The following is a 26400-nucleotide window of genomic DNA, read 5'->3' as shown; positions in this document are numbered from 1 at the left end:
CTATAAATCAATATTTCTAGGTCAAAATTGAACTTCCGATTCCAGATCCCAGAATGTCTTAGTACTTCAAAATATTATGTACCAGAGTAAAAGTTAGTTTGTAAAATATAAGTAACAGATTTTATTAGTAAAAGGATGAGATAAAATATCACTTCATGTCTAAATCTTTGAGACTTTTATTGATTAATACAATATTTACTTAACGTACGGTTACAAACATGTTAAAGGGAACGGTAGAAAGTTCAGAGTACAAGATGATGTACAGAGTTGTCTGACTCAAGCCGTTCATGAATTGCTTTTGGCATCACGGACAACACTTCTAGAGGTAAACACTTTTCGTCGCTGAAATTCTCTATTTCGCAGCGCATGTATTTTAGTTTTAATGATGATTGAAAACAGCTAAAATAGTAAATAGATATAAACGGGTTGATGATTAATATATTGATTCATACGATTCGCTTGAGTAAAGACACATTAATTTCTATTACGCGGAACTCTCAAGATAGTTCATGGCTCTCAGCTAGAGTAATGGATTCTATGAATATTTCGACTGTTCGGTCCCCGGTTCTTCTTTTCGTACTGTTTAATGTCGAACTCCGTTAGCAGGTGATTATAGAAGGTTCTAGTTAATATTACTTTAAAACGGAAATATATAGTCGATTAAACATCTTATGAACCAAAAATGTTCCAAAGCAGTAGTTATGAAAGCTTGAATCCTGCCTTCGGTAATCATTCACGGTTCAAATCTCTGAAACTCGTGACAGCAAAAGAATTGGATAAGGTAAACTCGGCTAATTTCGCAGTATTAAGGTTTTGTGTCTATAGTTATACCCAAAAATGCTTAAAAACTTCCTTCATGCGGCAGTTAATCACTAAACATAATTTTATTTGTTGGTTTAAACATTTTATTTTCAAGTGTATCTCAACAGGGAAATAGCTCCATCTAAAACATGAGATGATATGTGTGTTACAGGAACTCGTGTAACTTCGCAGCACTGCTCGGGCAATTTCGCAGTAACCTTGTGCAATTTTCAAGAATACTTTTTTTAGTTCAAAACATGTTTTAATGTAATCTAAACATCAGTATATGTTTACACACATGGCCTGAACACACATTAACAAACTAGGCAATAAATGTATAGCAACTAAGCTTCAGTGATTAACGCTAGTAACAGGAAAAGGCCTGTATATTAATTGTAAATTAATATCATAAATTTATCTAACACATATCTGCATTAAATATTATGCCAAAGACAGAAAAATCATTATGAGAACTATTTAGGCCTAATTATTCGAATCCGCTTCCGCTAGCAAGGCCATTGTTGTTCCTCCTTTCTCTGTCATTGTTTGAAGGTGGACAGACTTTTCTCCTTTTGGGGACACAATTTTGTTAGTTTTAGTAGCCAACGGAAACCCTTTTTCATCTAACTTCCAAATGAGATTAGGCTTCGTACTCAGTTTTGCTTTTTCATACACACTTCCCAGCACGTCATAAAAAAATCGTTCAAATTCGAGCGAATTGATGCTGCTGCTCTATGAGACAGATTTTCTGGCTGGCGCATGCTTAGCCTATAGCGCTTCTTGAAGGAAGTTAGAATCTGCGTGCCACTCGAACTGCTCTGCCGGCAACTAGCGGAAACTAGTTAAGAAATTGAGTACCGGAAAAAGCATATTTTGAACAAACTCTATTAGGTAAAGCAACAAGCAAGGGTTCAAATTAACCATAAGAATGTGGAGAATTCATTAATCATAGTGTGATACTTACAGTTCTGAATATCTTGACGATATAATGTCCAAAAGCACAACACTGCAAATTCACTGACGCTATCTCAGCAAACACACACACCTACTAAATCAGATAGTTCTGTAACTTTCGCTAGAATGCGTTGCAATGGGATCTTGCTGCATGAAACATCCCCGACAAGTTCTGACATTTATCCGTATTTTTTGTAAACTCAAACGAACAATGACAATTCGGAAACTAATTAATATATGACATACTGCGAAATTAGACGTACTGCGAACTTAGCCAGTTTGCCTTATAAGATATTCTGGCAAGCAGTGTAAATCGACATGATCCAGCTCCATACGAGTTGTCATCGATCTCGTATGTCGTAGACCATTAATTGGTATGTCATAGTCTGAATCCAAATTTTTCATGGTCTACATAGCTTGTGACATTCTCATGGTAGTGTCGCTAGAAGTAATATACTCAAAATATCTTTAAATAAATGAATAAATAATTTTAAAACCCTACGCTGTATGTTCTTTACAGGTACCTCCTTATTATGTCCGTTATTTTTTCGGAATGAAACAAAACAAATTAATTTGAGAGATTCGATATAACTTATGTATTACGAAATAGGTCTAATATGAAAGGAGCTAATCGGGGGCGGTAAACTGCACACACGTTTCAGGTATATGACCTAAAAGAAGGTAATTTACACACATGTAATTTGCACACACCGATTTTGGATATGTAATCTGCACACTCAAACAACCCAGGTAATAAAAACAGGATGTAAATTGCACACGGAGCTATAATGACATGCATTTCCTTTGAACATACTCCTATTACAATATTAACTTATTAACCAATAATTTATATTGGTAGGTGGTATTTTGTTCGCTTAATGAATTCCAATCGGGATATATGCTTCTAAGTAAAATATTTTATATTTCTCTCCATAGATTCTTTCTTCTTTAAGGAGCCTTATTTTTAATTTTTGCTGCAGTAGATATCCCCTGAATTTTCACGTATATGTATATTTGAAATTCAATTAACCTGTTTGTAAAAGTATAAATATCAGGATGAGCAGAGTAAAATGTCTTGTTGAATCTACTATGAAAATACTCACAGACATTAATTAGTTATAAGCTGCAAGCTTTCTGTTTTAGCTGCCCAGATTGAAGGAGGAAAGGTAGCGTCATCGTCTACATAGCTGTCTACTAAATAGTCACAAAAGTTATCTAGCTTTTCATCTTGTGGCTCAATGGCCACTAAATCAGATACAAAACAGTCGCCATCCTCATGTAGGTCTAAAAATGGTAGAGCGAATACAAATTTTAACCATCTGCCGATTTCAGAATCACTTTTATATTTGTTTATTAAACCATATTTTTTTAATCTGACGAAGCCAAGATTGACTTAGGTGGAATGTACATCCAATGGCTTCACTCCATACAACATTTATTGCAGCATAGATAGCGCTTATAAACAAATGTGTTCAAGGACCAATACTTTATGTTGAACTGCTGTGTAACTATCCAATCTGAGTCAGTCTAATTCATACAGTACCTCTCTCCTTTCATTACAATTGTCAATTGTGTTTATCACTTGTAACATTGATTGACATTGAGTTCGATTTACATGTCATTTATTAAAAAAAAAGATAATCCGAGTTATGCTGTGTGTGCAGTTTACATACGACCCTTACTACCTAGGTTTTGTTGTGTGTGCAGAGTACATGCCACAAATGTACAGCAAAGGTATGGGAAAAAATATACCTGAAAAGTGTGTAGTTTACCTCCGCCCGAGCTAATAACTTGATAAAACACTATCCATTGAAAAACGCGACTATGAGAAACGTTGGAAAGCGAAAGAAGGTAGACTTCCATCAGGGCTCTAGCTATCTTGCTTCACTTTGTGAAGGTGAAAAGGTGCCGATGGCAATATTCTGCGAGCAGATTCCCTACAACGAACAACTACCACTCTTTCGAGCCACGTAAAGGTGCGTACACACTTAGCGAACGAACAACGAACGAACGACAAACGATTGCATTCGCTGATTGAAATCGGTACGTGTGTACGTCGCACAAAGGCAAACCGATCGTTTGATTTGCCTTCGGAAGTGATCCGTCGCCTGTCGGTACATCAAAGGAAGTTGGTATTCGTTGTGGACGGGATTTGCCACTAGTTGGTAGTTCGTAGCAGAAGCAGCGCTTAGTTCAATTTCACCAACAGGACGTCGAAACTAGAGTGGACGGAAGACGCTGTTATAAATCTTATTAATGCATATAGGGAGCAGGAAACTTCATGGAATCCCAAGCATCCTACTTACTACAATAAAGTAAGAAAACGTGATGTTTGGGAAGCTATTGGAAAGATGTTCAGCTGCAAGAAAGGAAAGTCACACACGTGCAAAATTTGAAAATTATTTTTGTTTATTTATTTTCAGTGGATACATGTTTGTTGTTTATTGTAGGGAGGAGAAGTCAAAAAGAAAATTGAGTTCCTACTGATATCATTCCGGAGGGAAAGACAGAAGTCCACAAAAAGGTCTGGAATATGGAGTGATGAAGTGTACGAGTCAACTTGGTTCGCATATAAACATATGTCGTTCCTTTTAGACAAATTCACGCGCAGAAAAACAAAGTTCCAACCTTGTGGTCTCAAAATAAATTATTGGCACTGAAAAGTGCCTTTTCGTAAGTATGATGCGCATTCGACAAAGACAAATCTCTCTTTTTAGTATTTTAAGATAGTTATTGTCAGTGAGGTATCCGTGTACTGAAACTTTCCCCTGTCTTGCAGTCGTATCTTAATAAAATCTTCCAGTTCCTCAATTATAGCTGTACATACTTCTGGAACAATCCTGGTAATTAGCTGTTTCGACACTTTGAATAAATACATTAAACTTGTATACAAATTTCCTGTAGCGAGATATCCAAGTGTTAATCCTAGTCTTTCCTGAATAGGTATTACTTCTCGCCGGCCTGTGTCTTTCTTGGAAATTTTGGCCCTATTTTGCACAGTAATATTTCGAAGTCTGTTTCTGAAATGCGACAGAAGTTGTGAAACTGTCCCGATTCCATTCGACGTAAATCATGAAGTAAGTCAGTGTCTCTGTATTGATTGTGACTTTCGTAGGGTGGCGTCTGCCATCATCGCCTTTTGGTTTTTAACTTTCTTTTTGTTAAACTGCCTATAATAACAACGGCTGCGCTTGCTATAGTTATATTTCCGTCTGCCTTTATTGCGGATAATGAGCGAACGTGAATGTTTTCTGACAATTTGCTGATGATTTGAACGTTGCTCCAAACAGCTTCATCATTCGTTCGTTGTTCGTTCGCTAAGTGTGTACGCACCTTAACACACTGACCTTTTACGGCTGACCGATAGCTTTGCAATCACATTCCATTGCATGTTGCTCCTCGGTAATGTAGAGCGCACTGAACGTTGTTTAAAATGTAGCCTATGTGATAAAGTGCCTAAATATTGGTGTAATGGTTTTTGAATATCTGTATGACGACGATAAAACTCGCCTGCCATTTCCCTTGTTGTTCTGTGATTGTCCCACAAGGCAGTCTTAGGTCCACTCACTTTTCAGGAATCAACATGATATTTTCTTCAATTTCTCAATTAATATAAATAATTAATATAATAATTGATAAATTGCAACTCAAAGAATAATGATCCCTCCTTCTGCTCACAATAACTTCAAGCAAGCGAAACAAAACAAACTGTAGCAGTGTCATGCAAATCTAGTCTTTCAGGTAAAGCTCCCTGTAAAGCAGATTTGAATAATTTCAAGGGAAAAATTGTTCCGGGACCGGGTATCGATCCCGGGACCTCTGGTTGAACGTACCAGCGCTCTACCAACTGAGCTACCCGGGAACTCCACACGACACCGTTTCAACTTTTCCCTTTATATCCACACAACTCGCGTGGGCTGACGAAACGCCAGAGACCCATATCGAGTGCACACAATCTTTGTGTGACTTGGAATTGTGGTTTTCTGTTAACGTACACAGTGACGTATATATTATGCAAATATAGTCTTTCAGGTAAAGCTCCCTGTAAAGCAGATTTGAATGATTTCAAGGGAAAAATTGTTCCGGGGCCGGGTATCGATCACGGGACCTCTGGTTGAACGTACCAGCGCTCTATCAACTGAGCTACCCGGCAACTCCACCTGACACCGTCTCAACGTTTCCCTTTATATCCACACAACTCGCGTGGGCTGACGAAACGCCAGAGACCCATGTTGTTTACCATGGCTTATTTCACAGAATATAAATCTAAACGAAAAATAGTCATTTCCAAATACAATAATGTATTTTGGTAAGTGACTTTTGTGACAAACAGCATATAACAAAAAAAAAGTTGTTACTTCCACTTGGGACCACACCTCTCTGCGAACTGAATTTTAATAGACAATAAGTAGTCCATTTTCGAGGGAGTCTCGAGTCATAAATTGGTCTGAATACTTACCACCCAGTTGGGCCAGTGCACACCTTCCATAAGATCCATGTATCTGGTGATAGTGTCTCTGAAATCGTAGGCTGTGGACTCATTGTTGACAGCGAAAATGAGCCAGAAATTGAAAGGAAAGTGAGCCCCAGGAGCTGCTGATGTACCGTAGAAACCCACAAGCTCCGTGTCATTGGCGGACACCTCGGTCATCATGAACCTGCAAGCACGATAATTTTGAAGTGCTTCATTTCTGTCTTAGGAAATAGAATGAGATCATTATTATGGCGCTTCTATCGTGTAATCTCTGGTATAGCTGGACCCATAGGAGTGCAAAATACGGCAATAAAAGTGTATGATTCGCTGCTAATAAAGATGAGTGGATCATCGGCCTGGTATATTGCTTAAGCTTCAATAGTTCACTCTCACGATAGCAAGTGTAGACACAGGACTCGGAATGAGGCCATACTGTCACAATGAAATGTTCGAAGTGGAAATGTGGCCAGAATTGTTGAAGAAATAATGAAAGTTAAAAAAAGAAATGGAAACGAAAAAGTAAAGTGTGGTTTAGGAAGTGGATAGGGAGAAGAGTGCTTGGTGCTTCCAGTACTGTGGTGTTAAGGCTGGCAAGTGAAAATCCGAGATCGTTTTGCATTTTTCTGTGCATGGATGGAGAATCTATTATTCAACATACCGCTGAGGATCATAACAGCGTATTTTGTAAAACGCTATAGGTAGATTATCTCCATTATGGAAGGAAACATTCCCTTTGTGTATACTCGTAGTCACAACTACCAGAACAATGGAAGGAGTCCATAACCGTACCTATCTTTAAGAAGGGGGACAAGACTAACTCTAGTAACTTTCGAGGAATATCACTTTTGTTGACGTCGTACAAAATTTTATCCAATATTCTTTTGAGAAGATTAATTCCATATGTAGTTGAAATTATTGGGGATCATCAGTGTGGTTTTAGGCATAATAGAACAACTATTGACAAGATATTTTGTATTCGACAGATAATGGAGAAAAAATGGCAGTATAAGGGTACAGTGCATCAGTTATTCATAGATTTCAAGAAGGTATATGACTCGGTAAAGAGAGAAGTTTTAAATGATATTCTTATTGAATTTGGCATTCCCAAGAAACTAGTTCGATTAATTAAAATGTGTCTCAGTGAAACGTACAGCAGAGTTCGTATAGGTCAGGTTCTGTCAGATGCGTTTCCAATTCACTGTGGGCTAAAGCAAGGAGATGCACTATTACCTTTACTTTTTAACTTTGCTCTAGAGTATGTCATTCGGAAAGTCCAGGATAACAGAGAGGGTTTGGAATTGAACGAGTTACATCAGCTTCTTTTCTATGCGGATGACGTGAATATGTTAGGAGAAAATCCACAAACGATTAGGGAAAACACGGGAATTTTACTGGAAGCAAGTAAAAGATATAGGTTTGGAAGTAAATCCCGAAAAGACAAAGTATATGATTATGTCTCGTGACGTGGAAATATAAAAATTGGAAATTTATCTTTTGAAGAGGTGGAGAAGTTCAAATATCTTGGAGCAACAGTAACAAATATAAATGATACTCGGGAGGAAATTAAACACAGAATAAATATGGGAAATGCCTGTTATTATTCGATTGAGAAGCTTTTATCATCCAGTCTGCTGTCAAAAAATTTGAAAGTTAGAATTTATAATACAGTTATATTACCGGTCGGAATGACACACAACCAAATAGATCACATCTTGATAGATAAACGAAGACATACTAGTATAGTAGACATTCGAACTTTCAGGGGGCAGACTGTAATTTTGACCATTATTTGGTAATTGGAGAATTAAGAGAATGATTGTCAGTAGCCAAGCGAGTAGAGCAACAAGCTAATATTAGTAGATTCAATATTTTGAAATTAAAGGACGAGGAAACTAAGCAACGTTATCAGGTTGAAATTTCAAATAGTTTTCTGCTTTAGCAACTTCCGACGAAGCTGAGAAAGAGTTAGATGCTAATAGCGTGTGGACAATATCCGAGATAATATCGAAATTGCAGCTAAGCAGAGCATAGATTATCGTGAAACTAAGAAAAAAAACCATGGTTTGATGAAGATTGTTCCATTGCAGTAGATAGAAGAAAACAGGCAAAATTAAAATTCTTACAGGATCCAATTCACGAGAATAGAGATAATTATTTCACTGAAAGACGGGAAGCAAGTCGTACACTTAGGAATAAAAAGAGGGATTACCTGAAGGAAAAACTTAATGAGGTAGAAACAAATAGTAGGAATAAAAACATTCGAGATTTATGTAGGAGTATAAAGGAATTTAAAAATGGATATCAGGCAAGGGTAAACGTGATCAAGGATGAGAATGGTGACTTGCTTGTAGACTCTCATCCAATCCTTAACAGATGGAAAAACAATTTTGGGCAACTACTAAATATACATAGGCCAAGTAGAAATGATCGGAACGAAATTCAAATACAAACTGCTGAGCTCTTTGTACCGGAACCCACACTTTCTGAAGTCGAAATTGCGATAGAAAATCTGAAAAAGTACAAGTCTCCAGGTATTGATCAAATTCCTGCAGAATTAATACAAGAGGGTGGAAGAGTATTATCTAGCGAAATTTATAAACTTGTACTTGCAATTAGGGAAAAGGAAATTGTACCAGAACAATGGAAGGAGTCCATAATCGTACCTATTTTTAAGAAGGGGGACAAGACTAACTGTAGTAACTTTCGAGGAATATCACTTTTGTTGACGTCGTACAAAATTTTGTCGAATATCCTTTTGAGAAGATTAACTCCATATGTAGATGAAATTATTGGGGATCATCAGTGTGGTTTCAGGCGTAATAGATCGACTATTGATCAGATTTTTTGTATTCGACTGATATTGGAGAAAAATGGGAGTATAAGGGTACAGTACATCAGTTATTCATAGATTTCAAAAAGGCATATGACTCGGTTAAGAGGGAAGTATTATATGATATTCTTATTGAATTTGGTATTCCCAAGAAACTAGTTCGATTAATTAAAATGTGTCTTAGTGAAACTTACAGCAGAGTCCGTATAGGTCAGTTTCTATCTGATGCTTTTCCAATTCACTGCGGGCTAAAGCAGGGAGGTGCACTATCACCTTTACTTTTTAACTTCTCCCTAGAATATGCCATTAGAAAAGTTCAGAATAACACAGAGGGTTTGGAATTGAACGGGTTACATCAGCTTCTTGTCTATGCAGATGACGTGAATATGTTAGGAGAAAATCCACAAACGATTAAGGAAAACGAGGAAATTCTACTTGAAGCAAGTAAAGAGATAGTGTTGGAAGTAAATCCCGAAATTTATCTTTTGAAGAGGTGGACATATTCAAGTATCTCGGAGCAACAGTAACAAATATAAATGACACCTGGGAGGAAATTAAACGCAGAATAAATATGGGAAATACCTGTTATTATTTGGTTGATAAGCTTTTGTCATCTAGTCTGCTGTCAAAAAATCTGAAAGTTAGAATTTATGAAACAGTTATATTACCGGTTGTTCTGTATGGCTGTGAAACTTGGACTCTCACTTTGAGAGAGGAACAGTGATTGAGGGTTTTTGAGAATAAGGTTCTTAGGAAAATTTTTGGGGCTAAAAGGGATGAAGTTACAGGAGAATGGAGAAAGTTACACAACGCAGAGCTGCACGCATTGTATCCTTCACCTGACATAATTAGGATAATTAAATCCAGACGTTTGAGATGGGCAGGGCATGTACACGTATGGGCGAATCCAGAAATGCATATAAATTGTTAGTTGGGAGGCCAGAGGAGAAAAGACCTTTGGGGAGGCCGAGACGTAGACGGGAAGATAATATTAAAATGGATTTGAGGGAGATGGGATATGATGATAGAAACTGGATTAATTTTGCTCAATATAGGGACCAATGGCGGGCTTATGTGAGGACGGCAATGAACCTCCGGGTTCCTTAAAAGCCAGTAAGTAAGTAAGTAAGTAAGTAAGTAAGTAAGTAAGTAAGTAAGTAAGTAAGTAAGTTAGTAAGTAAGTAAGTAAGTTATATTACCGTTTGTTTATGGTTGTGAAACTTGGACTTTCACTTTGAGAGAGGAACATAGGTGAAGAGTGTTTGAGAATAAGGTGCTTAGGAAAATATTTGGGGCTAAGCAGGATGAAGTTACAGGAGAATGGAGAAAGTTACACAACACAGAACTGCACGCATTGTATTCTTCACCTGACATAATTAGGAACATTTAATCCAGACGTATGACATAGGCAGGGCATGTAGCACGTATGGGCGAATCCATAAATGCATATAGAGTGTTAGTTGGGAGGCCGGAGGGCAAAAGACCTTTGGGGAGGCCGAGACGTAGATGGGAGGATAATATTAAAATGGATTTGAGGGAGGTGGGATATGATGATAGAGAATGGATTAATCTTACTCAGGATAGGGGCCAATGGCGGAGTTGTGTGAGGGCGGCAATGAACCTCCGGGATCCTTAAAAGCCAGTAAGTAAGTGTAGTCACAACACGAATACAATGTTTTATGGTGATTGTTAAAGTCAAATATGTGAATATTATTAAATATAATCTTTTTAATGCTTTGTTGTATCTTTGTAACAGGTAGCACCTAAACTATAAAAATAAAACACCACCATGAGCGAGACCATTTCATCTAAAGACAAATTACAAGTCACTCTTCGATTTCTGCTTCTGATGACTTCATCGCTTCTCTGCAGTACATGTACAGGCTCCCGAAATGCACCATAATCAACTTCCTTTGGATACTATACAGAGTGATTCACGAAGATTTACCGTCCCTTACGGAGCTTATTTCCGAAGACATTCTGAGCAAAAAAGCCATATAAACATTTGTCCTAATCTCAATAATTTCAGAATTACAGTAATTTAAAGTTGTTTGTAAAATACCATTATTCTTGAGTTTTAAGGGTAAAAGAATATCACAGATAAAGAATGAAGTATTCGGGAGTTTCATTTCTTTGATTAGCTAATATTCTGAAACTAAAAATATGTTGTGAATTCCATATTTGTTTCATACAGAATTTTTTTTTAGATTTTTATCTACAAAATTACATTTTCTTACGCATTTATCACAACAATTGTTACAAATCACGCCACTCTCGTAAATTCTTTAAGACTGTACATTAGGATGCATAATTAAACTGTAAAGAATAAAGTTCCTAAAGTCGTATGATTTGTAACAATTTTTTGACAAGTGCGTAAGAATGATGTAATTTTTAGTTAAAAAATTGGAAAATAAAATTTGTGCAAAACAATTAACAACACAATTTTAACTTCAGAACACTAGACAATTAAAGAAATGACACTTCTGAATAGTTCATTCTCTCCTTGTAATATTTTTTATCCTTAAACTAAAGAAAAAAGGTATTTTACTAACAACTTCAAATTAATGTAACTTTGAAAATATTGAGATTAGGACAAATGTTTATATAACATTTTTTGCTCAGAATTTCTTCGGAAATAAGCTCCGTAAGGGACGGTAAATCCTCTTGAATCACTCTGTATATAGCAGTTTGGTTGAAAATATTCAGGTTATAGTAATTTTACAGTAGAACATTTTATTACATATTTATGAAGTAGTATCATAGTGTTGGTATGCCCAGAAACAGGAAATTTAGGAAAATAATAAAGCGACCAGAAAATCCTGAATCTAAATTTATAACATAGCTTATAGAAAACTGTGTGGCTCCCCTAAAGTTAATCTAAGGAAGTTGAAAAAATTATCATTTATATTTAAGATGGAATGGGAAGAAAAGGTTAAGGCATGATTTGAAATGTGATTGCAAATTATATGTGGTTATTAAATTCAAATTTTCAAGTTGGGGTAATTATGAGCTTGATTTATTATTGAGAGGAATGTGTTATTTGTACTTACAATTTACAGAGAATGTTAATATGAGGGTCTAAATTGGATTAATACACAAGTAGATATTAGCGGAGGTTAGGTGGATCCTAGTAATAGTTGATTATTAGATTACATTAGAGGATTAATCTAAAGTAAGGCTCTGAAATATAGAACTGTGAGAGTTAAGGTGGGCCTCAAGAACTGGAATATAACAGGTCCGTACTAACGTACAAATAACTTAGTGTCTATAAAATATTATGGAGAAGCTACTTCGAACTTGACTGAGAATATCTAATTCATGAATTCGATATCCTGAGAAGAATCTTTCTATTACCTCAACATAATTCTCAATCCTTATTTTAGTACAGTATTAAATGAAAATGATTTATAATATACAAGGTGATTCACGAGAAATTACTGCCATTTACGGAGCTTATCTCCGCAGACATTCAGAGCAAAACAGTAATATAAACATAGGTCCTATTCTCAATGTTTTTAGAGTTACACTTTTGAAGTTGCTTGTAAAAACCTATTTTATTTAATTTTAAAGTAAAAGAATTTTACAAATACAGAATGAACTATTCAGAAGTGTCATTTCGTTAATTGGCTAGTGTTCTGAAGGTAGAAAGTGTTGCCGATTCCTTAATTGCTTCGTACAGACATTTTTATCAATTTTTCACTACAAAATTACTTTATACTTATGCATTTATCACAACAAAATTACAAATCACACGACTTCTAGCAACTTGATTCCTTAAAGATCAATTTTGCATCCTAATGTACAGTCTTAAAGAATTTACAAGAGTGGCATGATTTGTAACAATTGTTGTGATAAATGCATAAGAAAAATATAATTTTGTAGTTAAAAATTGAAAAAAAAAATCTGTACGTAGCAACTAAGGAATTAACAACACATTTTTAGCTTCAGAATACTAGCACAGTCTAGTATATACAGGCACGAAGCTCAATACGTAGTAAATGTGCATCCATAGATAGTTGCTAACCACTAGGATCGCTAATATCGCCTCGTTACAGACAATGCGAAATAGTACCGGCACAGTTTATTGTTCCTAGCACCCTCACAACTCAAGCTTCGTGTGTATATACTAGACTGTGATACCAGCTAATTAGAGAAATTATACTTCTGAATACTTCATTTTATATTTGTAATATTCTTTTGCCCTTAAAACTAAAGGAAAAAGGTATTTTACAAACAACTTCAAATTAGTGTAAATCTGAAAATATTGAGAATAGGACCCATGTTTATATGACATATTTTGCTCAATATGACTTCGGAAATAAGCTCCGTAAACTCCTCGTGTATCAATCTGTATATATTCCTTCACTTTGGTAACTACCTGATTATACTATTTTTAGTTTTAGTACAATCATTAATACAATGTGATATAATAAATTAGGGTGGAGTAGCATCATCTGTACTTAATCTATTAATTTTATTACTCAGAAGATTAATAAAAATTTGTCTAACCAAAAATATTGATTACCCAACAAATTTAATTTATACAGATTTTAAAGTATTAACTATTGAAGAAATTTATAAATAGGCTATAGTTTACTAACTTACTACCACAGAAATCAAATAAAACATAAATCAAATCGACATGAATATCGTACTCTAAGACAAAAGTCTACTTTCCCATTAATTGAGCTTAAATGGCATACAAGTGCAGCTCTTAAGCGTGGTGCTAGTTTCAGCCCAAGACTTTATAGTAAAATTACAAACCAATTTCCAAATTTGAAATATTTTAAAATTGAAGCTTTTAAAAAAGAATTATTAATTAATATTTAAGGAGAAAAATTCGCTCCGGCGCCGGGGATCGAACCCGGGCCCTTGGTTCCATGTACCAAGCGCTCTGACCACTGAGCTACGCCGAATTCAACCCATAGCACCGGATAGAACTCTCTTCCTTCGATGTTGTCCCTTTGTGGCCTGACTCCAAGTTAGGCATATACATGTTGACGTATGTATCCAGTGTCAACTGCCATTATACTAGGAGCGCACTCATCTGAGTGACTTGCAGTTATTATGCACTGAGCTAAGAGAATATAATAGAAATATTAATTTTTCCTACAGAATTTGTGTGTAACATTGACAATTAATATTTGTACGTAGAACCAAGGACCCGGGTTCGATCCTCGGCGCCGGAGCGAATTTTTCTCCTTAAATATTAATTGTTAATGTTACAGACAAATTCTGCAGGACAAATTAATACTTCTATAATATTTTTAAAAAAGAAATTTATAAAATTATTCATGATATATGATACTAAAAATGTATGTATTTTTTACCTTTTTATTTCTGTCGACTATATTCATGTTTTTATTGAATATCACTGGCTTTTGTCTGATTGTTAACATATATTAAATGTGTCTTTTCTCTATTTTTCTCTTTCTTCTTTCTTTTTGCTCTTGTTTGTTATTTATCGGTTTGAATTAAGTTAATTACTGTATTTAGTAAACTGTCTTTGTAAATGTTATATTATTGGCTAAGACCACACCGTACACGAGCCTGGCTTTTACGGAAGTGGCTAGAAACATTTTTGTTTTATTAATTTAATTTGTACTCACTTTGCTAGCTAAATAAAAATCAATAAAATACTGTACGTACACATTATACTTCGTATTTTACCCCTTTAGTTTATTTTTGTTCGGTAGCCTATATCGAAGGCAAAACGGACTTCTTCTTGAGCAGCGTCCCTTCTTGTCTGATCTTGTAGTCCGGGTCTGTCTTATCCCACCAACGCGGGTACTGGTGGTAATAGTCCAAAATTTTAAGAATGTTAAATTGCGACTTTGGTAGGCTACTCTCAGAAACTGCACTTAAAATAACTATAATAAAAGTGCCTACGTGAATGTTTACACGTAGAGTGTGGCACGATAGTAGTTACCGAATTCTCACGAAAATGCTGTCACAATATCAAAATCTGTAGATATCATGATAGCGCTATCATGGTAGGACGAAAATAACTATCAGGACGATGAGAGTACAACGATAGTTACTATCATAACAGCAATATTCACAATTTACTATCGCCGTGTAAAGAAATGTTTAGTTAGCGAACTCATGTGCTGAAACTGCCCTTGAAGTGAGTTACAAAAATGATTACCTGATTGTTTTTTTATAGCCTAGATTTTCCCCAACTGTGAGGTGAATAACAAAGAATCTTCGGGTTCATTTCGCCAAAATAGCGTTATATCCCTATCGCCAATTTCACCTATTGTAACTGCAGAGTTGATATAGCATTTTAAATAACCGATAAAAGGAGCTGAGTAACACAGGCGAAGTTTTGGGGGGCATGAGGGGGCACTGACCCCCCCAAACTTGTCCGAACTCTTTTTTTTATTAACGTTAGAAAGTATTGAATTCAAAAGAACTTTTTTGCTTTTATTTATAATTAAGTTTCTGTGCTTAAATTGACGAATTAATGTCTTCAGATCATGTGTCTGGATTATAACATTTATTTTAAATTTCTGAATGTATAAGAATTTCTATACCTCATTTGAGGAATGGATGCACTGTAATGTTTCTTTTGTAACAGCCTGTACTCATGTGTTAGAAGTTTGCAGGTGTTCAGACCGCCACTTGGAGAAATATGAATAATATACTGCAGAACAATGCAGAAAAAAGAAAAGTGATCCCGGTATGATGTGTAAACTTAAAGACGAGATTAAATAAAATAGAATTTACATTTCATATGATATTTTCAAGAAAGCTTATTATATAAAAATGTTTCTGTTAGCATAGTTACGTAGTTTTATTGATGTATGCATGTGTTTCTGTACGTGAGAGAAAAAGAGGAAGATTGTTTTAAATTATGCCCTATTATAATTTGTAGTACTGTATCTACAGTTCAAGCCCTATACAACTCGGTCCGAAACATCGCGGATATGGATGTAACAGTATAAGAAACATGCCCCCTGAAAATACCTTTATTAAATGATCATATTCCGATATACTGTACCACGGTCAAACTATAACGGGGGAGGAGGTAAATGATGTCCCCCTTAACCCCGTTGTATGGGGATTCTATGGTTTTGCTTTGCCCCCTCCCCCAAGGAAACGGTTCTCTCTCCGCCTATGCTGTGTACTAATATCTAGATTTCAACAACCACAATAATAATACTGATAATAATACAATAATAAATGAGTCCGTTCAGAGCAAAAGTGGTGTAAGTCAAAATTGGGTAATGAGGTTTAAAGTAAAAATTCTGTAAAATACAGTGCAAAGTAGCAATTAATATGACATTCTTGCTATCCACTGACTACTAATAGTTTAAATAAATTGAATATTAATTGCTACTTTGCGCTGTATGTTACAGAATGTTTACTTTAACCCTCATTACCCATTTTTGACTTACACCACTTCTGCTCTGAACGGTTTAAATAATGACAATAAAGTCACTGCAAGTCTACGAAATGATTTACATAAATACAACGAGGTTAAATTTGCTATATCGTGGGCTTACAGGAAAAAGTTGTTAAGACTCAATGCTTTCCTATGTAGTTACCAACATTTTCCAGTAAACCGACGAGTAGATACATTCGTTGCAAGAGTAACCAACAACAGAAATACAGGCTACTGAAAAGATAACGAAGGAAGCTTATCTAGCTAAAAAAAAAAAGCAAATAAAACCATCATGGTCACATTTGTGTCTGTGAGTGACGTCATACAAACAGAAGATAAGCTTGGATAAATTAGAATTACAGCGCATCCTACAAAGTAACTCGACGACTTAGATATTATAATCAAAAACATAATAAATTTATAATTTCTACTGGATACTGACATATTGTCATCTCGTTCTAATGTCCATAAAATAGTAAATACGAAAGACAAGGATTTTCGGATAATAATAATAATAATAATAATAATAATAATAATAATAATAATAATAATAATAATAATAATAATAATACCACACGATGGCGTGAGTCTAAAAGATCGTGTGTTGATCATATATTCTTTAAAAGTGTAAACAGTATTGGAAACTTCACACGTGTGTTTATTGCAGTTCAACAACAGACCATTTTCTAAAATTGGTGTATTTTCTGCCCTGTATACCGAACTTACACAACAGTCACATGATTTTTATACTGCAGAAAAGACACACATTAATTCAGATAAGTTAATAAATAGTCTCAAACTAGAATCTTGATATTCTTTATATTATATTGAGAACGCGGAAGATGCTTTTACTTACTTCTATGATAGTTTGATTAATTTTGATTAATCATATTAAACAGTATTCAACGATCAAAACAAATTCTATTCCCACTAAGTTTAGAAAAATTAAACCTTGGATAACTAATGGTATTTTAACATCAATTCGAATACGAGATAAATTGATCTATAAACTAAAAAAAAGGAACCTTCTAAGTTATCATTATTGCATACGTATAAGAAATATAGGGACATCTTGAAAACAATATTATAATAGTTGCTAAGGAGAAATATTACGAAGAAGAAATTCGAATATATAATAAGAATATAAAAAGAATTTGTCAAACTATTAATGAAACTACAGACACAATGAACGTAATAACACTAAAATAAACATTATATAATCACATAATGAATTACCTATCACAAATAACAATGAAATTTCCAATGAATTTAATAAATATTTCTCAAGGATTTGTCATACAATTGTTAACTCAATATCGTCATACTCTTCAGAATATGAAACTTACGACTTGTATAATTCAAATAATTCATCCTCAATCTTTTTATTACCGGTAACTGAAAATACCATAATTTCTATCCTTAATGAACTAAAATACAACGTAACAACCTGGAATTGATGGAATTTCGACTTCTTTGATAAAGAAAATCAGAAAGCTAACTTTATTTCAAAATCACTATATATAATTCGTATTGTTCTACTATGTTTAGTTTCTGTATTTTTGGTAGAATATGTAGAATTTCCATATCTGTGTTTATGTCTCTGTAGGTGTGGTTAGCATTTGTAGTTTAATCTTTGTATTACACAAGGAGTTTTCCCCGAATAATTAAAATGTGCTATTGTAATGCCTCTAAATAAATCTGGTGACAAATTATAGACCTATATCACTATTATCAACCTTGGGCAAAATTTTTGAGAACTGCATTAAAAAGCGCCTTGACAATTATTTGTAGAAATATATGACATTATCCGAATTTCAATTTGGTTTTAGAAATAATGCGAGTACTGAAAATGCTATATTAGCAGTCACATCTGACATAACTAAAGCTTTAGATGAAATAAAGAAATGTTTAGGTGTATTGTTAGAGTTGAAAAAAGTTTTCGATACTCTTAGTCATGATATTGTTTTAAAAAGTTGGAAAACATTGGAATTAGAAGTATTGCCTTAAACTTGTTTCGATCTTATTTATGCGGTAGATACCAACATACAAAAGTAAATAATGCGATAAGTGAAAAAGAAACTGTCAATATAGGCATCCCACAGGAAACCGTATTGGGTTCTGTGTTGTTCAGCATTTATATAAGTGATTTGTTATTTTTGGATGTTAACATTACTAAAGGTAATATTTATTCCTTTGCAGAACGATATCGTTGTCATATTTACTAGATGATACTGGGAACATATTTTTAAAAAGGCTAATACAGTATTGGCTTAAATTAGTTTAAAATGGTTAGATTTTGATCTGCTAGCACTCAACATAGATAAAATAACTTTCATTCCCTTTGCTTTTAACAAAACAGGCCTCCCTACAATGGAAAGCAACTATCATTTATTTTAAACATTCATAGCAATAATTGTACAAATATTGTCCTAATCTATGTCCATCAACCCATGTGAAATATTTAGGTACCTTCATCGATCAAAACTTGAAATAGAATTTTCATATTAACTACTTATGTCTTAAATTACTTAAAACTCTGAACAAATTTGTTCAACTGCATCGCTTTATGCCAGTAAAACTATTGAGAACAATATTTTTAGCCCTGTTTCAGTCTATAAAACAGTATGGAATTATAGGAAGGAGTGGATTGTCATAGAGTGCCATTCGCCCATTAATATTACTACATAAAATAATTATCAAATTATGTTTAAGAAGAAAACTTGATCATCCAACTCATCTTACATATAAAGAATTTAGTGTTTTGAATATCAACCAAATTTATATGTATACTATTCTAACTTACTACCATAAATATCAAAGTACATTTATATCATCCGATCATGGCCACAATAAAAGAAGGTACAATATTTCGCTCCCCCTCATTGAACCAAAATGTAGGACTGAAGCAGGTTTAAGGCACAGTTCTAATTATTGTCCAAGATGGTATAATGATTTTATAAAGAGGAATCTCCTAAACTAAAATTATTAAACAATAAATTATTAAAATAACAATTGCTTGAACTGTTCTTAAAATTATAATGATCATATAAATTTTTATTCTTTACTTTTTGTCACATTTACAATGTCGTATTCTTAACTTACAAGGGAAGTACCCCAGCTCGAACGGCTAAAGCCGAGTGTAAATGCGTTTAAAATACAGAGTTGTGCTTGTTCTACCACCCTTCAAGGTTATTTATCTGTAAAACTCCGCAGTTGTGTGCAATCAAAGATTGAAGAATAACGAATCTAATGACTAGAGAAGCACAAATCGCTGAAGAAACAACACCGTGTAACAGACAGTTATGACAAGGAGATCCACAAAATACATAAATGAGGTATTATGTGGCAAGAAGCTACACGACATTTGCTTTAAATAATATACGAGTATAGGGTATTTCAAAAGTCAGTTCAAATATTAAACCGCTATAAATATTATAATATAGATAGGGAAAAAACAAAAACATCACAGTGTTGGACAAACAACGGGGTTTACAAAACATTGGGCATATGTTCAGCGTTCTCTTGTTCAACGTACAGCTTTCTTTCTGCGACAACATGCACAGCATTTTGCAGATGTCTTGGAATATTGGCAATTTCTTGCGAGATGGCATCTTTCAGTTGCAGTAGGGTTGTTGGATGTGTGAGGAAAACTCGTTCATTAAGGTAACCCCACAACCAAAAGTCGGCCGGATTGAAATCTGGAGATCGCGGCGGTCACATTGTTGGAAAGTGCCTACTGATGAGACGATCGCCAAACATCTGCGTAATTAATTGTTTTTCTGGGATAAAGATGTGGGGTGGAGCGCCATCTTGCATGAAGATTATGTTTTCCATATCATGATTCTTCAGTCTAGGGATGACGAAGTTCTGTAACATGCTGAAGTAGCGCTCCCCGTTTACTGTAACAGTCTGTCTTATTCCATCGTTGTCCACACCTTTAGAATAACGATTAGCTCGTCTGGACGGGAAACCAGGTGGCCCGGTTTCGATTACCGGTCAGGTCAAGTTACCTGGTTGATGTATTTCCGGGGTTTTCCTTCAACTCAATATGAGCAAATGCTGGATAACTTTCGGTGCTGTACCCCTGACTCATTTCACCGGCATTATCACCTCCTCTCATTCAGACGCTAAATAACATAAGATATTGATGAAGCTTCGTAAAATAACCTACTAAAATAATTCATGGTTGAGTTAACACGCGCAATTAAGTTCGTTTTCCGACCAAAGTCATCAGTAGGCACTTTTCAACCATGTGGCCTCCGCGATCTCCAGATTTCAATCCGGCCGACTTTTGGTTGTGGGGTTACCTTAATGAACGAGTTTTCCTCACACATCCAACAACCCTACTGCAACTGAAAAATGCCATCTCGCAAGAAATTGCCAATATTCCAAGACATTATCTGCAAAATGCTGTGCATGGTGTAGCAGACAGAATGCTGTACGTTGAACAAGAGAACGGCGGAAATCTTCCCAATGTTTTGTAAACCCCGTTGTTTGCCTAACAACTGTGATATTTTTGTTTTTTCCCTATCTCATATTATAATATTTATAGTGGTTTAATATTTGAATTGACTTTTGAAATACCCTATACTCGTATATTATTTAAAGCAATGTCGTGTAGCTTCTTGCCACATAATACCTCATTTATGTATTTTGTGGATCTCCTTGTCATAACTGTCTGTTACACGGTGTTGTTTCTTCAGCGATTTGTGCTTCTCTAGTCATTAGATTCGTTATTCTTCAATATAAATAACCTCGATGAGTGGTAGAACAAGCACAGCTCTGTATTTTAAACGCATTTAAACTCGGTTTTAGCCGTTCGAGCTGGGGTACTTCCCTTGTTAGTATTTTTATGTATATGTAATGTTTGTTTGTTTGTTTGTGCTTTTTATTCTTCTTTTTAAATTTTTCGTGTAATTACATTAACAGTTTAATCACAGTTGTGATTATTTTTTTTCTTCTATCCAGTTTTCATTATTGGTCATCGTGCTTTTTCGGGTGCGACCCACTTACAATTTTATTTATACAATAATTTGTAATAATTATATATTTGAATATGAGATTGGTAAGCATTTTTTTAATTTTCAAGAATATCATATACGAGTATTACAATAATATTGCAAAACCTTTGTTAATGTATGTAATTTTTACTTACAATAATAAACAATCTTGTCTCTTGTAAAATAATAATAATAATAATAATAATAATAATAATAATAATAATAATAATAATAATAATAATACTTACTCACTGGCTTTTAAGGAACCCGGAGGTTTATTGCCGTCCTCACATAGGCCCGCTTGGTTCCTATCCTGAGCAAGATTAATCCAGTCTCTATCATCATATCCCACCTCCATCAAATCCATTTTAATATTATCTTCCCATCTACGTCTCGGCCTCCCCAAAGGTCTTTTTCCCTCCGGCCTCCCAAATAATAATAATAATAATAATAATAATAATAATAATAATAATAATAATAATAATAATAATAATAATAATAATGTGATACAATAATAATAATACTAATAATGATAATAATAATAATATTAATAATAATAATAATAACAATAATAATAATAATAATAATAATAATAATAATAATAATAATAATAATAATAATAATAATAATAATATCAATCGTGGATCCCATGAAATGTGACAAAAGGGAGTAAAGTAATGCTAATAAATCAAATTCATAAATGTTTAACAGCATAAGGAGGTTTCATTACAGGCATGTTCAGTGCGGGCATTACTAACCTTTAAACGAAGTTCAACAGTGACGTAGAATCACAGAATCGCATGGAGACGCACGCTTAAGAGATATTCTACGTCACTGTTGCACCTCGTTTAAAGGTTAGCTCTGAACATGCCTGCACTGAAAGTAGGCTTATTCAGCAAAACAAACATTCCCGCTCTCTCTGGTTCCAATGTATTTTTTTTTTTCACATATTAGTTCAGTTCGAGAAGTGTCTGTTGGAAGAAACTGTAGCTTGTGTTATACATATTAATATTGAACAACTGTTTTACGTAGCATGGTAAAAATCATCTTTGGTATCAGGAGGAAGCAAGCCCGGTTGTGCATATGCATCTAATTGATCACGCAATTCTCTCAGAGATACTTTACATTTAGAAAGAAGTTACACCTTCGTAGCTTCTATAAAATATAAGTAGGAAGATTAAAAAAAAACACTCATTTTATAGGAATCGCCTGTACATTTTTAGTATACTTCAGTACTTCCAAACGTTGTAAATGACCCAGTGCTATGTGTATTTGCAGACACATATAACCATATTTTAGTGCTTTGCGTGTTACTTTTATACTTTTCGTACTTTTGCGTGGTGCTGCTGTTAGATGTGTGAGAAGGTTTGAAATAGAGTGCATTTTGTTACAAGCTTATTCCGATAAAAGTAGGCTTCTGTGAGAAGTATAAATATTATCAAGGATTCTCTTCAAATATTACATCATCATCTGTATTTCAATCAATCCACTTATATTTCCTTAAACAATTAACTTTCTTTTTTCTCTAATGTATCACATCACATTACCGTATATTGTACATGTTTATTGTATTCAGGACCCTTGTGGTCACTCAAATTCTTTGAGCTGATGTCTATAGTTTAGAATTTATATAAATCGTATACCGGTATTTAAAAAAATAATTACACAGTGGCCATAAAAGTTGAGATATTTCACAATAATGACCAATATACTGTAGGTATAGGCTAACTTAGTGTAATAGTTCTTAAAAATTTGATCCATTCATTGAAATCTGTTTACAACTATGTTACAATGATTAGGACGTATGTAAATTATGATCTGTAAAATGGCAAATAACACGATAATATCATGCCATTAATGTTCAGTTGCTGTTAAAAAATTGTGTTGGACAAGTAACAACTTATAGCGTCACATGGCGAACAAAATCTCGTAATTCCAAAAATCAAAATTTTACAGGAGAAGCAAAAAACTATCTAGATAACCAGGTTTTTAGGCTTCCTTAACGAAACACTGCTATGTTGCAATAAAATCAGTCCTCTTGATGATAAGGTATCTGATTTTATATTGCTGTTTCATTTTGAGCAGTAAATGGAGTTACGTGTTTTTGTTTCTTCACTTCCCAACCAAAAATGACTTACGAGGTTTTGAAAGGCAAATTGGTGGAATAATTATTACACTACTAATGAATCTAAACACAGTTCTCATGTTTATTACACAGTATATTTAAAAAGTCATATAGTAATATAATAAATGAAAAAAAATTTCTAACTTCCATTTAGACAAAAAATATGTAAAGTATGAAACGGGAAAAGAAGCGGAAATTAAAGTATCGAATAATAAATTTGAATTGTTAAACTTTTCTACTTCAATCAATTATAGTAGGCCTATAGACCAAAACCAAGGTAACTTCTTCCATTTCAATCTCTAAGATGCCCATCTGATTTATCTGAACAAACATGTGCCAAATTATTGTAAAATGGATGGAAATCACGTGGTATTACACATTTAAGTTGTTGTAAATGTACAAATTTCTCTGTGTTAACTTTGATTGGTTCATTGTATAGACTTGAGACAGGTATCTATTTTGTTCTGGTTGTTCATTCTTTTTCGAAGCAGTTGCCAATCATCCTCATAAAGAAGTTTGTAGTCAATTACTCCACTAGGATTATACCGACGATATCTGAGGTGAGTCACAGTGGGATTACCAGCTTTATTCCCAGGGAGAATAGGGCGATGAGAAGCTTTGAAGAATGTGTAATCAAGGTACACTGTCTCATAGGGTTTGGGGTTCTTCCGAACAGTGGCAATATAACCAGCAGGTGTGAAAATCTGCCTATTCTTAAGATGTATTTCTATTGTTGTGTGCATAGAGTCACACTCCATCTGAGTGTAACCCTTTTCAAGAAACATTTGGACCACTGTAATGTTTTTTGCGCATGGCAAGTGTCACAAGAGCTTTCGCTAAAATGAAGTTTCTATTTTGATAAGTACAGCCATCACTATACGAAACAATCTCTTTCTCAGTTGGATCTATTTTCATGTAACCTATTACAAGAAACATTTGGACCACTGTAATGTTTTTTGCGCATGGTAAGTGTCACAAGAGCATTCGCTAAAATGGAGTTTCTATTTTGATAAGTACAGCCGTCACTATACAAAATAATCTCTTTCTCAGTTGGATCTATTTTCGTGTGACCCATTTCAAGAAACGTTTGGACTACTGTAATGTTTTTTGCGCATGGTAATGTCACAACAGCTTTCGCTAAAATGGAGTTTCTATTTTGATAAGTACAGCCGTCACTATACAAAATAATCTCTTTCTCAGTTGGATCTATTTTCATGTGACACATTTCAAGAAACATTTGGACCACTGTAATGTTTTTGGGCATGGCAAGTGTTACAAGAGCTTTCGCTAAAATGGAGTTTCTATTTTGATAAGTACAGCCGTCACTATACAAAATAATCTATTTCTCAGTTGGATCTATTTTCGTGTGTCAGTCTCTTTCTCCTTGCGTGCCTGTTCTTTTCGAAGAATATGTTGTGAATATTCTTCCTGTATAATGTTTCCAGCCTTGTATGCACAACAGAGATCGCATCGATTTTTTCTGAAGAAAAAGGCTACGATTTTCTTCCTCAAATTCCATTAAACAATTCATTGATGCCTTTTGTAACTCATTTAGGGCACAGTTTTTCTTAAACTTAAAGAGAGCACTTTTTGATCGCCAATTTGCCTCAAGATATAGTTTCTGTGATGTGAATCTACATTAATATGACTCCAGTTTCGTTAAGGTTTGTAGAAACTGTTTTGCACTTTTGCGCCCTGCCTGGTTATGAGAACCACGAAGAGAAACTTCAGATAATAGGCGTTTCTCGTAACCTTTTTTTTACCCAGTTCCTTACGCTGCATTCTCCAATGCAGAGTGTATAAATAAATGTGGTTTCAAAAACCTCAATATTTTTACCGTTTATTAATAAATGAAAATGGAACATGTAAGATCTATGGGGTGTTTCTGTTGTTGTATCTCTGCGACATTTAACATTCACATACTCAACATTCTTTTTCGTTGTAAGCATCTACTAAAATGTGGTACCGGTTAAAACTTCGCGTCAGAAATTAATGCTAATTGTTGAATAAAATAGAGCGTCAGAAATTAATGCTAATTGTTGAATAAAATAGAATACTGCTGAACACCTGCTGGAGTTACGAGTTTTTGAAGGTTTAATATTCATGCGCTGGTAATACGAGTTTTTCATATTACACGGTAGATGCTTGTAGAAGTGACTTAGACGTTCGAGTCTTCGCCAAGAGATGTAGTAGTATTGCAAAAGCATTAGATTACGTAAGGTACTCACCTGACGCGGCCATCTAAATTGGTATAGTTGTTTAGGATCTTGCGCCACTGGACCACAGCTTCATAAGTCTCTGGGAAGTTCTGCGGAGGAGTGATTTCGGATTCGGGTCTATCGTCTACCGGCCCCTCGAACAGCCACGATATGGCGTCCATACGAAATCCGTCCACTCCTTTATCCAGCCAGAAACGAAGTACGTTCTGCAACGAAATATTTTCCAAAGGGAGATAGACACAAATCCGTATGGAGTATGAATGTCAATGTCGAAGGAGGAAATGGGAGAAGAAACATTCGAAAGGTACGCGAATACGTGTCCTTGTAAGGGAGTTTGGGCTTGAGAACAACTGAATATACGAGCTCCAAGCCTGCTGGCCACTTGTCACACTCCGAATTTCGCAGTTCCACTGAGAGAACGTTAGAGAATTTTAAGGGGGAAAGCTGAAAACGGATGTAACCTAATATTTACAACATGAGGGAGGGAGAAGCATGACAGAACAGCAACAGGACGGGAACGTCAAAGCTTACACAATGAGTGGGACACTGCAGTAAAGTTCTCGTCTGAGAATGGATCCTAACCTTTGCACTCTGTGGGTAACTGGCTCAG

At 34.7% G+C, this 26400-nt stretch overlaps 1 protein-coding gene and 1 non-coding gene across 2 annotated transcripts in view; both read right to left on the bottom strand.

Annotated features, from left to right (window-relative positions):
- LOC138704902 (maltase A3-like) overlaps positions 1 to 26400 on the bottom strand; it is a 96140-nt gene that overhangs the window by 48445 nt on the left and 21295 nt on the right. The window contains exons 5-6 of the mRNA XM_069833295.1: positions 25800 to 25996; positions 6215 to 6413 (exon numbers count right to left, since the gene is read on the bottom strand). Coding sequence (XP_069689396.1) covers positions 6215 to 6413; positions 25800 to 25996 — 396 coding nt within the window. The remainder of the gene's footprint in view (positions 1 to 6214; positions 6414 to 25799; positions 25997 to 26400) is intronic.
- On the bottom strand, positions 13903 to 13975 carry TRNAH-AUG (transfer RNA histidin (anticodon AUG)). Its single transcript has one exon. It is a non-coding gene; the product is annotated as a tRNA-His (tRNA).

This window comes from Periplaneta americana, chromosome 8, assembly GCF_040183065.1.
Source record: "Periplaneta americana isolate PAMFEO1 chromosome 8, P.americana_PAMFEO1_priV1, whole genome shotgun sequence".
NCBI classification, from domain to species: domain Eukaryota; kingdom Metazoa; phylum Arthropoda; class Insecta; order Blattodea; family Blattidae; genus Periplaneta; species Periplaneta americana.
This window is presented reverse-complemented; position numbering and strand designations above follow the sequence as displayed.